General features: G+C 46.8%; 1 protein-coding gene across 1 annotated transcript; it reads left to right on the top strand.

Annotated features, from left to right (window-relative positions):
- The first annotated feature begins 7,146 nt into the window (after positions 1–7,146).
- On the top strand, positions 7,147–16,289 carry TEX36 (testis expressed 36). Its single transcript, XM_055424285.1, has 4 exons — positions 7,147–7,197; positions 14,084–14,215; positions 14,927–15,007; positions 15,993–16,289. Exons 1-4 carry the CDS (start codon positions 7,147–7,149, stop codon positions 16,287–16,289), a joined length of 561 nt encoding a protein of 186 aa, XP_055280260.1.
- The last annotated feature ends 338 nt before the right edge of the window (positions 16,290–16,627 follow it).

The raw sequence follows: 16,627 nt of genomic DNA, 5'->3' as shown, positions 1-16,627 counted from the left end.
GGAGAAAGCAAATGGCTGGGTCCAGAGGGAGCAGGTTATTGACTAAGTGTTTAATTAGGCGCACAGTCCTGATGTGGTCATTCTCCCACCGTCTCAGCGACTGGGCTGTGGCAAGGCAGAACCGTGAATTTGGTTTACTCTCATCTTCCTGAGACACCGTTGAATCAATGGGGCAGGAATCGAAATGAAACAGAAAGATGACCACACTGCAGCCTGTTTATGTAACTGTGCAAAGAAACAGCGTGTGTCTCAGGGTCCTGGGTGGGGGGAATGTCCCACTTCACTGCTTCCAATCAGAAGGAACACTGAGGATGAAGTGGTACCACCAGAAAGGTCTTAAGCGCCTGAGAGAAAACCTCCTGGATAAATAAGATAATCCCTTTTTATTTCCTTGGCTTATTTATCTTTATTTTCTTGGTGACATTTCACATTTCATTTGCAATGAAGGAATATCCTGTAAAAATCTTTATTAAAAGTACTTTACAAACCCCAAGCTGTGTATACTTTTTTGCACAGACTTTTAAATTTTTTAATTTGGAGGTTAATTGCTTTATAAGTGTTGTGTTAATTTCTGCTCTACAACAACGTGAATCAGCGCTAAGTATACATGTATCCCCTCTCTCTCAAGCCTCCCTTAGCCTCCCCACCCCCATCTCACCCCTCTAGATCATCACAGAGCACCAAGCTGAGCTCAGATAGAAACCCTTTTAACCTCCTACTTCGGTTTCCAAATCTTTAAAAGTCTAAAAGCGCAGTGATCCTTGTCCAAGGATTAGGCTGAAGGGCATATCTGTAGGTACAAGGTCAAAAGGGCCACGGGTGCCCTGAATCCACTGTCCTTTCATGGAGGGACTGAGAAAATCTCAAACCTTGACAAGGGCCTCGTGTTGTTCTAGGGTGGTGCTTCTAAAACTTTAGGTGAACACAGATCACCCAAAGTCTTATAAAAGATGAAGATTCTGATTCGGTAGGTTTGGGCAGGGGCCTGAGATTCTGCATTTCTTTTTTTAAAAAATCTTTAAAATTTTTGGCTGCCCTGGGTCTTCATTGCTGTGTGGACTTCTCTAGCTGCAGCAAGTAGGGTCTACTCTTGGCTGTGGCATGCGGGCTTCTCGTTGCGGTGGTCCCTCTTACTGCGGAGCAGGAGTTCTAGGAGCTCACGGGCTTCAGTTGTTACGGCACGTGGGCTCTAGAGCTCAAGCTTAGTACTTGCGGTGTATGGGCTTGGTTGCTCTGTGGCATGTGGAAACTTCCCAGACCAGGGATGAAACCCATGTCCTCTGCCTTGCAAGCGGATTCTTATCCATTGCACCACCAGGGAAGCCCAGAGATGCTGCATTTCTAGTTAACTTTCAAGTGATGCTCAGGATTGCTGGTCCAAGGACCACACCTGGAGCAGTGAGGCCTTGGCGGGGGTGGGGAGGTTCCTTACCTCATAGCCAACTTTGAAGAAGGTAGAGGGGGAAGAGAGACTATATGTAAAAGGCAACATCACAAGACCTGATGCTGTGTAGGTTTCCTACTTGCCTTCTCAAGGGACTCCCTGTGAACAGAAATACTCTGGAATATGAAGAAAGAATAGAAAAAGAAAGGACAAATTGGTGGTCATCCACACGATTAACTGAATTGATGAAGCTTGGATTCCTGTTGAGCTGGAGAAAGCGGTGCCTAACACCAGGACTCAGCCCACGTCTGTCATTTATGACTTTGTCTTCTTATCGTCTTTGTAACAAGGCTCTTTTATTAGTTCGCAACTTGCTGCCAAGTTGATGAAATCTCCATTATGTTTTATGGTCCACAATAAGAGGAGAGAGGAGATTTGGAAAGGTCTACAGGTGAAGCTGGAACTCCAATACTTTGGCCACCTGATGCGAAGAGTTGACTCATTGGAAAAGACCCTGATGCTGGGAGGGACTGGGGGCAGGAGGAGAAGGGGACAACAGAGGATGAGACGGCTGGATGGCATCACCGACTCGATGGAGGTGAGTCTGAGTGAACTCTGGGAGTTGGTGATGGACAGGGGAGGCCTGGCGTACTGTGATTCATGGGGTCGCAAAAAGTTGGACGCAACTGAGCGACTAAACTGAACTGAACTGAACAGGCCTCTTCTTCCTTGGGGGACCTGTCTCTGCTCTCCTCTCCTGGTATGGGATAGAGGTGAACTTTCCATCACCTTCCAAGACACTGTTCATTTTCTCTTCAGTTGCAAAATATATATTTATCTGGCTTCTTGGTTTTTAAGATGGTGGAGGCTGGCATTTTCCATTCCAGGGCTCTCTGTGTTGAACCGCACTTGTAATTACTGCTGTCTTTTATTCTATGTCTTCAGAGGACTGTCCCATTCACATTGCGAGAGGACAAAAGCAGCTCACTTTCCAGGGGTTGAAAATAATAGCATCACATCTTGATGTAAACCTCAACGAACACTGAACACAGAGAAAATAGGAGTAACCAACCCAGCCCGGGGAGAAACAGGAATCACACTAAGTATTTCTGCCTGTCTTTTTCAGAATTTGGAGACAGCATAAACTTGGCACACCTACTGACTGACTCTTAATGGCGACTCTCATTTCTCAGGTGCTTTTCCTAAAGAAGCCAAAGCTCTCAACTGGTATGTTGCTGTCACCTGTTCCTTGAGCTTCTGCCTGCTGCTGACATTGGCCAGCTGATCAAGGTCACAGAGGGCAAAGTGCCTGTCCACCAGCTCTCAGACGACCTGGAGGCCCTGAGTGGCCTGCTTCCTGCTTTTTCCACCATCAGCTCCAACCTGCACAATCCTCTGGCCTCCTTTCTGCTTCCTGAGAGAGTCAAGCTCTGTCCGCTATCAGGGCCTCTACCAGGCTCTCCATTCACCTGACACGTGCTTCCTTCTCCCTTTGGTTCACTGAAGTCATTCTTCGCTTCATTTCTTCATTACCTGCCTAGTCACCCTTCAGATTCAGGCAGGTCCCTCTGTCATGTGGTCTTGAGCACCCCGGAACCTCTCCCAGTTACAGCCAGTTATCTGTGTGCAATGTCTGTCTCCCCAGCAGAGTCAGGTTCGCGAGGACGGTGACAGTTCTTCCGTGACCTTCACTGTGTCCAGTACAATTTGCTAGATTGCAGCAATTTTTTGAGTGACCAATTCTCCAAGTTATCAATCAAGCAAAAGCTTCTCTAGACACGATTTGAAAAGCTTATTGCAGTTCATGTTTCAGCAAGGTTATCAAAAATTGTCATTACCTGGGCAATGTCTCACATCCTCGCTGACTCGTGTGTATCAGTGGAGTCAAGTGTTTTTATAAATGTTGCTATTTCTACCTCTCAACTGAACAAACTCCCAAGGTAGTCAAGTTCTTCTTCTTGTCTTTCAATTTGTCTTACTTGTCTTGATCCAGGAATTGTTGAGTGGAAGGGAGAGAGATGCAGTTAATTTTCCAGATAGTTTGCAAGATAGGGTAAAACAAGGGAAAAAAGTGCTTCACATTACCGACGCCTGAGTACTTTTCAAGGTGGTATGCAAATAGGTTGCGTACCCGTTGTAATTTCCGTTAGTTCTGTGTGAATCGTGAACTAATAGAAAAATACAATGGAGTCACCTCAATTCGGTTCCCATTTGCAGAAAGAATCCAGATAGTTTACCTTGCAGAGTGAAACGAAAATGTGTTTTATAATTCAGATGCTGGAGAATTTCTCAGAGCTCAACATTTTATGAATGTGAAGATGACTCAGATTTCCCCCCAACATGCTAGTTAAATTGTCCGGGATGCGTGGATATGAATGATGAGGCAAAATCTTTCCTTTGGTGTCATGATGAGTTGCAGTGTGCCTGTGTGTGCAGGTCTGAGAGTTTCTGGGGGCAGCACATGTGGGCACATGGCAGAGGCATGTGTGAAAACATACTCGGGGTTCCACCTCTTTCTCTCCTGCAAAAGACGGCAAGTCCTTAATTAAATCAAGGAATGGCACATTGCGCTGAAAACACAGGGAAGAGACACAGCTGCCTTTCATAAGGTCTTTAACACTTTGGATGTAAGGATCTAAAAGTCAAAGTATGCAAACAGCTGCTGTGTTAAAAATACATTGGATGGAACAATTAGGCAAAAATGTGGCAGATGGCTCACTGAAAATAATTTTTGGTTAATCAATAATTCGGGGTCCTGGTCATCTGATGTGTTGGCAAATCCATGATTTGTTGTAGTCGTTCAGTGACTCAGTTGTGTCTGACCCTTTTGTGACCCCCATGGACTGTAGGCTGCCAGGCTCCTCTGACCAGGAGACTCTCCAGGCAAGGTGGAACACTGGAGTGGGTTGCCATTTTCTCCTCCAGGGGATCTTCCCAACCCAGGGATCTAACCCACATCTCCTGAATTGGCAGGCTGATTCTTTACCTCTGAGCCACCAGGGAGGCCCCACTTCTGACTTACAATTGACCTAAAAATAGTGGATGCTAACTGTAGTGTTGGAGAAGACTCTTGAGAGTCCCTTGGGCTGCAAGGAGATCCAACCAGTTCATTCTAAGGGAGATCGATCCTGGGTGTTCATTGGAAGGACTGATGCTAAAGCTGAAACTCCAATACTTTGGCCACCTCATGCGACGAGTTGACTCACTGGAAAAGACTCTGATGCTGGGAAGGGTTGGGGGGCGGGAGGAGAAGGGGACGACCAAGGATGAGATGGCTGGATGGCATCACCGACTCTGTGGACTTGAGTCTGGGTGAACTCCAGGAGTTGGTGATGGTCAGGGAGGCCTGGCGTGCTGTGATTCATGGGGTCGCGGAGAGTCGGACACGACTGAGCGACTGAACTGAACTGAATGTATATTCCTGACATTTAAAAAAACCGCCCGTGATTTACCACTTATGAAAAACTGGCCTTGGCGATCGTCTTGGTGCTGTTGGAACGCAGAGCTGGCACGTAGTGGGTGTTCAGTCTGCGCTTATTGAGTGAGTGAGCACAGCCATGTGCTTGTCATTGCCCCCACAGCCGCCCTAACAGGTGGTTTTGCATCATTGCATTCTGAGCAGAACCATGCAAGTGCAAAGACCCAAGGCAGGACGGGGCTCAACCCTCTGGTATTCTCAGCCCCAGGGATCTGAGAGCCCTGTGTATTTACAGGACTTGCTTCCAGCATGGTGGGTCTCCAAGTTCAGCCCAGTAATTCAAACCTCTGAAAAGAATAACCTCAACAACAACGAACTACTCCACCCGAATCTGCCGCTCGGAAATCCCAGATGAAGAAAAACCGTATTTCGTTTTTCCTAGCCGGGGTTTCTTGATTCACTTTTGATTTTTCTTGGACACATTTTTGAGAATTTTAAACCATCATTCAAAAGGGGGAAATTGGAAGACACCTTAACCAGCGATCATATACCTTGCTTAATAGAGCAGAAGACTAAATTACAGAGGAGACGAGACTATATTTAGAGATGAGACTTCAGATCTAGAGGATTTTCTGCTCTGTCCTCTGTCGGTGGAGACGAAGCGCATGCCCATAGAACACTGTGTTGGAAATGGCACTGGCTTTAGATTTTTTTGTCTCTGGTTCCCTCCTTCCTCATTGCTCTACCCTCAGTCTTGGGATGCGCGGGAAGCTGCGTTCGGCCCTCATCGCTCCTCCCCATCTGTGCTGGGCTCTGCAGCAGGGCGTCCAGTGTGGGGGGGGGCAGCAGAGGAGCACGTGACAGGGGTCATTGACCCTCCGGCCTGCCAGACTCACCATGGGGAGGGATCATGGCTGACAGGTGGGCGTGTAGTCAGACCCGCTTTCATGCAGATGGAAAAAGTGGAATGAAAAGCAATCCTAGTAAATTCGCTGCCCATTAATTCAAACAGGGTCGGGGAAGTGCAGTGAAATGAATCCTGTTTGATGCTGGCATTGAATTTGGCCTCGACACACCTGGGTTCTCACGTGGACTTTTCTACGGACTAGCAGTGTGCCTGTGACTGAGTCCCCTCGCCTCTGAGGCTCGCTTTCCCCCGTCTGTAAGTGGAGGGGGTTACTAACACCTGCCCGGTCCAGTCCATGTTCCACCAGCGGCATCTCATCAGGAGCCCACTGCCCCGGGCCCTCAGTGCCGGCCAGAGGAGAGGTCCTGTGTCCCTGACACGCAGCTCTTGTGAGGACACTCTGGCCGTGATTAGGAGAAGAGAGGGATGAGGACACAATTTCCTACCAAGAGAGCCTGGCAGTCTCCTGTAGATGCATGCTCTTACTTTTACATGGAGTAGCCCAGAGAATGGTCAAGACAGAGCATTAAAAAAAGAGAATGGAAGGGAGAGGAAGAAATGAAGAAAGAAATGGAGAAAGAAGGAAGGAAGGAAGGGAGAATGAAAAAGAAAGAGAAAGAGAAAGGAAGGAAGGAAGGAAGGAAGGGAAGCGGAAATCACCTCACTGAGAAGTGAGGCTGCACTTGCGTGTCCGGGCCCTGGAGGGAGACCAGTTGGCCCTGGGAAAGACTCACGAGCCTTGGAGATGTCCTGTGACCTGGCACCCCGTCCACTGGGTACAAGGCCCTGTTTCCTCATTTATAAATACCAACGGTTCATAAAACATGTGAAAAGTACTCAGCACAGCCCCTGGCGCTGAATCATTACTCATGATTGCCTCTTCCTCACGGTCTCAGCTGCATGCAGCATGGTGAACATGCAGTGAGTGAGCCCCACCTGGGCAGTGAAGCAGCCGTGAAAGGAGCCTGTGGGGAGACCTGGGTCCTGACCCGGTATCATGCCATGTCTGTAGACAAGGCAGAGTCAGCTCACTTCTCTGAAAACCAAGAGGCTGGTGCAGATGGTGACCATGAAGACATTCGATGCAGAAGTCGTCCGTTCGGGGATTTGGAGGGTGTGGAGTGGGCCACTGTCTCAGGACTGTCTGGTGCCCACCTGTTTGGCCTGTGTGTGGGGTTCCTCACTCGGGACCTGGGGGCTCACACTCTGCGGAGCAGCAGGAGTCCTCGGGTGGCTGGAGGACCTGCGCTCCTGCCCCATTGTGACAGGTGGGCTCTGATGCTATGACAACAGGGACCACTCCCGGACTTCCCTTCCAGGTAGAGCCTGTGAATTAGAGGCGGGGAGCAAGGAGGAGTGGCTTCCCAGACGTGGAGCTCATGAGGCCATGGAGGGATAAGAGCGCCAGTCTCAGCCCCCTTCAGTTTCCTGCACAAAATGGTCAAAGGGAGACGCTTCAACCCAGCCTTAGACAAGGACGGAAGATGGGTAAGAAGGGTGATGCCCTCTGTCACCTTTCTCCGGCCCCAGGGGCGTGTCAGGCACAGAACTGAGCTCAGATCCTACCGCCGCTACTTCCCACAGTATGACGTCTGACAGATCCCCTCATCCGAGTCAGTCCTTTCACCTGTGCAATGGGAATCTCATATCCGATTCCTGGAGGATCAGATGAAATTAGTCTGTGCATAAACCACTCAGCCGCCTGGTATCTTGTGAATGTCCATGAGGTAGTAAGTGCTGTGTTTCTCTGCTTTTTCTTTTTATTTTTCATAACGTCTATCCTCTGACATGGGCTGCCCAGGTGGCGCTAGTGGTAAAGCACTCACCTGCCGATACAGGAGACATAAGAGACACAGGTTTGATTCCTGGGTCGGGAAGATCCCCTGCAAGAGGGCATGGTAACCCACTCCTGTATTCTTGCCTGGAAAATCGCATGGACAGAGGAGCCTGGCAGGCTTCAGCCCACAGGGTCACACAGAGCTGTTCATGACTTAAGTGACTTAGCAGGCACGCAGGCGTCTTCTGGCATACTATGTAATTTATTATACGTGTGACTTTTCTCTCCCTCCTAGAGTATAAATTCCATGGACCTGGTATCTTTGTCTTTTCCCCCACTGGTTGTATCACAGAAGACAGTGGTGCTAACCTCTTTTAGGGCAGTAGTACGTAGTCATTTTTTTAAAAGATTTGTTTAAAAGGAAAAAAATGGAAAATATCTTGGAAAATTGGGGCCTGAAGGCTTAATCTCAGTCTCTTAATCTGTTAAATGGAAGCATAATATACCAAGGTTAGAGGCCATGGTGAGGGTTGAGACAGTTGGTACGAAGGTGCTTAGTATAAAGCATGGAAGCACTGTTGCTGTTATACACATAATATGTATGTATATATGTGATGCAAGTATGTGTGTCCACCATGCAGAAGCCATGCATATAAAGGGAAACTAAGCAACTTGAGCATCCCTGGGTTTTGGTACACAATCTGGGATGAGAAGAACCAATCCCCTGCTGATCCCAAAGGAGATATATTTATACTTATATCCTTTCCTGTTGTATACCCTGCTCCATTCCACAAAGGTTTAAAGTAATGAGTAGAAAATATTCAAAATAAAGTATGAAGTATATAAAAATAAAACCTCAGAACCAGTTTAAATATACTTTAAGAGGCTGAGACGGGGAAAATATATAACATAGACACACAGAAAATAGAAAAAATATAAAATATATAACATAGATATGCAGGCCATATGGCTTAAACAATAGATGTTTGGAGTCAAACAAATTTGACTCTGAGTTTCCTGGCATCTAAAGTAAGATGGGAAATAGTGTGAACTACATACAGTAACTGGTCGGGAAGAAACAAGCGTAAGCTTCTCAGACTAAATAGCTTGGCCTCTTTTATCATCTACAGTATCGGGATGATGTTTGACTGAATATTATTATAAAAAGCTGACTACAGAGCCTTAACCAGAAAAGGGTTTGTGTTCCTCGAGTATCAGTGATGCTGAAAACTCAGCTGCTCTGTGCACTGGTGCTGATTTGAATCTCAGAAACAGGATTTTGGGTGAAGTAAAAAAGGATAACTTTATAATTTGCCAGGCAAAGGGGGACACAGAGGACCCCTGCCTTGAAAACGTATGTCCCAGCTTGGAGAGGATCGTGAGAAGTTTTATAGTAATGGTTCAAACAGGGCGTGAGCAGCTCGTGGACATCCTTCTGATGGGTTGGCGGTGAGGTAAGCCCAAGTCAGCATCATCAACCTTCAGGTCCAACCGGTCTGAGGTCGATGCCCTTGTGGGCTGCATACCATTATGGTATGGTTAACAGTGTGCTGTTAACCACTGACTTCTCCCTCCTGAGGGGTTTCAGTATTTGCAGAAGAGCTCAAAGCTACTGTGGTGTGCATCCCTTAGTGGGGACCCAGGACCTTGCCCCAAGGCTACACTGTTGTTTCTCCTGTTTCTCCCTGGTCTCATATCCCTTCCCATCCCTAATTAACAACTGCTTGAGTCTGCCCTTTAGAACTCAGGGAAGTCTTGGAGGCTGAAGGAAGCCTATTTCCTGTCATTAAAGAAATGGGGGGTACACAGAACGGCTTTGGGCCTGGAGGCCCCAGGGCCCTGCTTGGAATCAACAACCAGCGTAGAAGGAGGCAGTTCAGGGCTGGTACGGATGCCCTGGGATGTCTTTGGAGGCCCAGGTTCTTCTCAGCCTCTCCTATCACCCTCAGTGTGGTGTCAGCTCAGGCAGGTAAATAAGGAGAAAGTCGAACTGCAAAAAGACAGAAGGCACCTGTCAGCTACATTAGCCCTTTTCCTGGAGAAAACAGTTGCTTTCCCAGGAGCCCCACCCACAGACTTAGGCTTTCATTTCAAGGGTCACGTGACCAATTTAGCTGCAAGGGAGTTGGAAGAGGGTTTTTGGTTTTGTTTTTTTGACCAAGCCTCAATCTTAGTGCGATTTTAGTTCCCTGACTAGGGATTGAACCCACGTCCCCTGCAGCAGAAACACTGAAAGTGTGAAGTCTTAACTACCGGGCCACCAAGGAAGTCCTCGGGAAGTATTTTTTAAACCAGCCATGTTGCTACGCCAGTGTTCTATAATAAGGGAGAAGTCGAGAAAGAGCATGGCGTCTCCTACTGGGGATCCTAGGAGTGTACCAGGAACCAGTTTAAGAAGGGAGACTTTATCTCCCCAAAGTCTAACCAGAGCCTGCGGTGTGGGCCTCCTTCCTGCTGCCGGCACCTAAGACAATAAACAGAACGGTGCTGACATGAGGTTTCCCTAAGTCACTTGTGGACAAGTTGGGAAAATTGAAGAAATTGTTGGCTTTGCGTCAGCAGCAGCCCATTTGGGAGACAGTAATTGCCACATTGGAGGTGACAGTCATTTCACAGTTGACCTTGCTGGTGGTGATCTGGCTGTTGCCGAGTAGAAAAGGCACTCTGCACACACGTTCACCTTCCTGTTTAATATTTCAGTCACTGGGTGATTGAATGCAGCAAAAATTTCACCGCCAACTAGTTAAAAAGCTATATTTCACGGTTACAATATCTAACAGAAGGGTTTATTTCACAGCTATCATGTTATAGCCATTAAATATATATTTTAAAAGAGTGAAATTAAAATGCTAGAGCCATTTTTTTTACAGTGATTTCGTCCATAGTATTGCAGAATACAAATGAACTCAAGTCAGTCGTCATTCAGCAGGTGAGAGGAACCCTTCTAGATGTAGAAAAACTCCCTACCCATGTCCTGATGCTCCATAACTTGGAAAAGCAGATTGGAGGAAGAGAAAAGGGAAAGGCTCTGAGTCTGAAGGCCCTTTGTATTATTTATACTTACTTAAAAATTGCTTTAAAAACATTAAAAAATGTATATATAATACAGAATGAATTAGAAATGGATAGGCTGACTTTGGAAAAATTTCTACGGTGTATTGTTAAGTGGTGAATTTAAGCAAACTCCAGGAGATAGTGAAGGAAGGGAAGCCTGGTGTGCTGCAATCCGTGGGGTCGCAAAGAGTTGGACATGATGGAGTGACTGAACTACAAGAAGAACAACTTGAGGCAAGAAAAGCAGGTTATGCTGCAGAGCACAGGGTGCTCAGCTTGCTGCTCTGTGACGACCTGGAGCGGTGGGGTGGGAGAGTGGGAGGGGGGCTCGAAAGGGAGGGGATACACGTATGCTTGTGGCCCCCCATGCCAGTACTCTTGCCTGGAAAACCCCATGGATGGGGGAGCCTGGTGGGTGGCAGTCCATGGGGTCACAGAGTCGGACATGACTGAGCGACTTCACATTCACTTTTCACTTTCCTGCATTGGAGAAGGAAATCCCATGGACGGGGGAGCCTGGTGGGCTGCAGTCCATGGGATCACACAGAGTCGGGCACGACTGAGAGACTTGACGTTCACCTTTCACTTTCCTGCGTTGGAGAAGGAAATCCCAGGCACAGGGGAGCCTGGTGGGCTGCCATCCATCGGGTCGCACAGAGTCGGACATGACTGAAGCAACTTAGCAGAAGCAGCAGCATAGCTGATTCACTTTGTTGTACAGCAGAAACTAACAGAATATTGTAAAACAGTTATACTCCAATAAAAATGGGAAAAAGGAAAGCGAGGTACAAAATAGTATGAGTTCTATGGTCCAGTGTTTGTATCGCAGTGTCAGTCCCCTTTGCAGGTACAGGTGTTTATGAAGGAATATGTGAAAGCTATTGTTGTTATTTTTTTATCTGGGATGACAAGAAGAGGAAGGAGAGGGTAACCAAAAGTTACTGGGTTTGTTTTTTTTTGTTTGTTTTTTTAACCACTGGCTGCCAGGGAATTCCTGAAAGTTAACTGTTATAATTTTTAAGGTATCTGTAATTTTTTGAAATCACGTTTACAATGCAATCCTGTGTGCGTGCTGAATTGCTTCAGTTGTGTCCGTCTCTCTGTGGCCCCATGGACTGCAGCCTACCAGGCTCCTCTGTCCATGGGATTCTCCAGGCAAGAGTACTGCAGTGGGTTGCCATGGCCTCCTCCAGGGGATCTTTCCAACCCAGGGATGGAACCCATGTCTCCTACATCTCCTGCATTGGCAAAGGGTCCTTTACCACTAGCACCACCTGGGAAGCCCGATGCAATCTGCGTGGAATTCCTTCCTTGTGTTTTTCTTTATTGTCTGAACTTTTAAAACCATGAGCAAGTATTACAACTCTAATCAAAAATGAAGATGATTATTTTTGTTGTGGAAAATGAGACAAGGTAATAGATACACTTAGTTAAGAAATGTTTAAACAACGGCAAGGAAGCCTTCCTCTTCCCTGGTGCCCTTCTCCAAAGTGACCCTGTCTTTCATCCATAGCAGGGCCAGTCCATACAATGTTAGCTGGTTCACATGGTCGCTTCCTTGCCCTTGATCCCTGTTCCTGCTCTGCTCACCCCATGGCCAGCCACTCACACGTGTTTAATGGGAGCTCTGTTACTGAGATGTATTCTTGTAAATTATGTAGTGTTGTTTTGTGTGCATGGATTATTTATTTCCGTAAATGGTGTCGGGTTACAGATCTCATTCTGTTTCTTCTTTTCCACGTTGCTATGTGTCATATAAACCATTGCTTCTCATTTTCTCTGCCAACAATGCCCCACTGAGTGTACCATACAGATGACATAATCTCTCCACCTTTTGACATAAATAGTAGCATACTAAATGCACTCTTGTGCAGAGGTTAAACAAACACCATAGTTATATGTACAGTTATATCATGACTTGAGAAGGAATGGGAGAAAACAACAGTGTTAACCAATGTCATTATAATCCTGAATACAAGGAAGAACTGGCCTTTGGTGTGACAGTGGGTTTGGGGATAAGGGAGGGGACAACTGTGAGCAAGAATAGAACCTGTCAACAGCTAGTGAACACTCTCTGGGTGCATGCATTTTTCTCTTTTAATCACATCTACTCAATCAGGTGGAGCTTCCTCAGTAGATCAATGGTGAGCAATCCACCTGCAATTCAGGAACCACACGAGATGCAGGTTCAGTCCCCAGGTTGGGAGGATCCCCTGGAGGAGAGCATGACAACCCACTCCAGTATTCTTACCTGGAGAATCCCATGGATGGGGAGCCTGGTAGGCTAAAGTCCATGGGGTCGGGAAGAGTTGGACATGACTGAAGCAACTTAGCATGCATGCACTCTATCAAGTAGGTTATTATTATCCCCATTTTACAGATAAAGAAACTGGGACGTGGAAAAATTAAGTCTCTTGTGGAAGGCTGACCTTCTAGTAGAGAGAGCTGGGATTGGACCCAGGGACGTTGAATCTATTGTCTGTGACCCACCCCTACATTATGTTACCTCCCTTTGCAAGAATTTTCGCTAAGAGTTGGGGTCTTGCCTTCTGCTTGTATCTTAGTTTCCATTCATATTTCTCTCCTAGAGATCGCCACTTCAAAGGCCACTTTGTAGGAGTGGCTTTTAAGAGGTGCTGTTTATGTAAAATTGGGGTGAGTTACAGTGGCCATTAAGCAGAACCCGCATCCCTCTTTGGGAATGGACTCCTGGCCTAGCTGCTCAGAGTGTGGCTTTGTGGGGGTGAGGGGTCCAACCCTAGATACTCTTTGGCTGAAAAGAGCTGCTTCCTCAAGGTCAGTTGCTTCCTGGGTCCTCCCCCTTCCTCTCTTACCCAGTGACTGATGGACAAGAGCACACCAGGGTCTGTCCTCTCACTCCATCAGGCCGACTCTGAGAAGACACTCCGTGTCTAGAGCTCCCTATGGGGTTGGTCTAGACCTTCTTTGGGACCACCTTCCTCGACCCAGTCCTGTTTCCTTCCCTCCTGTTCACAGGGAGATACTAAAGCCCACTCCCAGCTCACCCCTGGCATCCAAATAATCTTCCCACCTTCTACCATTCTACATTTTCTATAGAGACTCAGAGCGACCCTTCTCACCTTCCCGTGCCCTAAGGTGCACCTCCTACCCGCAGGAGATTGGCTCACCCCTGGGAACGTGGGCTGAATTCTTGGCCCCAAGTATGGGGCACTCCCTGAACACCAGGAAGGCCTCAAATAACACAGTCTGTCTCCTTGGAGCTCACTGGCTCCCTCTCGTGGGACCACACCCCCCCCCCACCACCAGGCCACGGAACCATTTCCAGGCTCCGAGCAGCAGGGTGGCCCCTGTAACTTGAAACAACGGCAGTGGTGGCCTTGGGCCATGACGGTATTTTTTGTCTTGGAAAGGATACTTGAAAATTACGAAAATTATGCCATTTCCATCGCATGCCAGAAGCACCCAAATTGCATTTTAATCCTTTTACAGAGGAAGCCCTGATACTTGGCTTTGAGATTCAGATGTGTCTGGTTTTAATCAAGGCATGTGCTGTTTTTCCAGTTCCCTCACATTGGACTAACACAAAAGACACCAGAATCCATCACAAGTACAATGTTGAAAGAGTGCCATAGTCCACGTTTATCTCGGCAAGTGGAGGAGAAACTTCCGCCGATCTACAAGGTGCGGGAGAAGGTGAGTCCAAGGTGCTGGCCACATGCCCCGCTGATTCTCCAAGGGGGTGGTACTGCTTGGAGGGAACTGCTCACTAGCTCTCCCTGGATCCCTACATTCTGGCAGCATCCTCACTTCATAATTGCTCACTTTGGCTCCTCAAATACTCTCTAGAAGGAACTACCTCCTGGGCCAGACGATAAAGTTACTCCTCTATGGACAGAGCTCTTAACACGCATGTTCTACCTCCCTGGCCAGTTCATGAGCAGCTTAAGGGGCTGCAAGTGGCCAGAGGTAGAAGCAGTGTTGACTTCACACTTAGCCATCCTGGACCAGAGAGCTCTGGTCTACTAGGATCCTTATTGGCCAGATGAATATGATGGCTTCAAAATTCCTTTCCAGCCTGCAATTCCATGCCTACTGACTTTCAACAGGTATTGAAAGTTGATAAGGTATTTTATTGACTTTATCTCTCAATAAGGTATTTTAAAGAGAACTTGTTATAATTTTAAGAAAGCTGGCAATGAAGTAGAGTTTCAAAGCCTTGAGCTGATGTACACACCTAAGCCCTCGCCCCTGTGCTGTTTGCTCCATCGCTGTGGATAGGTTTAGTTCTCACTTAGAGGTCAACTTGCCTTCTCCATCTCCCTTCCAGGCCACTGCAGGCAGGTTCTGGAAGCCTGCTGTGGTTCTGATGGTTGCCTTTTTATCTCTGCCCTCGCTCTTTTCCAGCAAGCAGTAAATAACAACTTCCCCTTCTCTGCTCACGACAATCGTCACAGCTTTCAGGACTCTGGGTTCTACCTTGACTCTGTGAGTATTTCTCTTCACATTGCTAAAAAAAATGAACAGTGACATCAGGGCTCTTGATTTTCTGAGACCTGGTGAAGATTGAGGACTGGCCTCAAAATTGTAATAAAATTAAAACCTTGTAACAGGTTACCAGGAAAAAAAAAAATGCGTAAAATTATCAAATTCCCATGTGGCTTTCAAAATCCACACCAGCCTCCCTTCTGCCCAGGTTTTTGTGAATTTCATGCCTATCCAAGTGCTTTCCCATAAACTGTCTGATTTGTAGGCTTTTTTTGGTGAAGATCTGTCATGAGAAGGAGGGATTTCCTATGTGTGTCTCTGGAGGCAGAGCCAGGACCCATAAGGAGGCGTCAGAGGAACGGATGGGGAGTTTTCATGATATAAAGGAGTCCCTACTAATTGCAGTTATCTTGTTCCTAGAGACGGTGTTTCCCCATCACTGAAAAAAGCAAAGCCTGATAGCGCTGTTAGTGGTGGCTAACACAGCACCGTGCAGTGGAAATAGACATGCAAGCTGCACATGTAATTTGTAAATTTTCTAATGGCCACATTAGTAAGATTTGAGGAGGAAGCTTGTGGGTAGAGACCCAGGTGCTGCTTCCTTCACTGGGAATCCTCCAGGATGGGAGAGAATCCTCGGATCTCTCGGAGTAAGAGCCCTCCCACTGAATGCTGGGAATGCAGCCTGGGGTAGATACCGCCGCCTGGGTGTAGAGAACCTACTCGGGCTTCCTGGCTGTCCAGGCTGGGGTCTCTCTGGTTCAGCCCTCTGTGTCTCTAGAAGCCCAGCCCTTTTGGTGGGAGTGGAAGGCTGCGAGAATCAGGAGGTGGTGTCAATTTATAGCCTCCCACAAGTTGATAAAGGATGCCTACTCTAAGAGTGGTCATTTAAACACAAGATGTCGTGGAGGTGGTTTTATTAAAGACCTCCAAACTTTGTGGCCTTGAATATCTTCCTTCTAATCTGCTTGTGATCCTTCTCCAGGGCTTGGGACGTAAGAAGATCTCCCCAGAAAAAAGGCAACACGTTTCAAGAAATTTCAACCTTTGGGCATGTGACTATGTTCCATCTTGTCTCGATGGCTTTTCAAATAACCAAATATCATATGTCTATAAGGAAGCTGTGGTGGTCCCAATTTTCAGACGCTTTCCAAGACATCATCATGAGATATGGAACGCTTTTAAATTTATGCCCCAGCAAAGCTATATAGAGTTTTGGAAAAAGAATCCAAAAGTAAGGTTCCTGATTAACAAAAAGACCAGTTCTTCACTGGAGCCATAACCCTTCCAAAAGATCCTTGATGTTTTGCAATATTTGTATTTCGTTGGACATTCTACAAGTTTGTGTTTTCTGATGCAGCACTGATGTTCGATATCAGATTTATTTAGAATTATTTAGAGAATGTAGACTGCTGCGCCTTAATGCTGAAATGACGCTTTCTTGCAGTGATAACATAGAGATTGAAGTCCTTATATAGAGAAACCAGAATGGCAACAGACAACCCTACCACTCCCCCACCTTGAAAATATTCTAATGGTTTTAATAAGGTTGAAAAATATTCAGGCCCTTATAAAATAAAGATATGTGATGAGATACACATTTTAAATGAATATGTTTGA

This window comes from Moschus berezovskii, chromosome 12 (assembly GCF_049115385.1).
Source record: "Moschus berezovskii isolate FMDL1 chromosome 12, NW_MosBer_1.0, whole genome shotgun sequence".
Lineage (NCBI taxonomy): Eukaryota > Metazoa > Chordata > Mammalia > Artiodactyla > Moschidae > Moschus > Moschus berezovskii.
Note: the sequence above shows the minus strand (reverse complement) of the source record. Positions and strands in the feature narration are given on the sequence as shown.

Bases quoted from the DNA above. Each gene is read 5' to 3' on its own strand.
- TEX36 (XM_055424285.1), top strand. From the start codon at position 7,147: ATGGTCAAAGGGAGACGCTTCAACCCAGCCTTAGACAAGGACGGAAGA. The intron at 7,198-14,083 runs GTAAGAAGGGTG...CTGTTTTTCCAG, and splicing joins TAGACAAGGACGGAAGATGG to TTCCCTCACATTGGACTAAC. The intron at 15,008-15,992 runs GTGAGTATTTCT...ATCCTTCTCCAG, and splicing joins CTGGGTTCTACCTTGACTCT to GGCTTGGGACGTAAGAAGAT.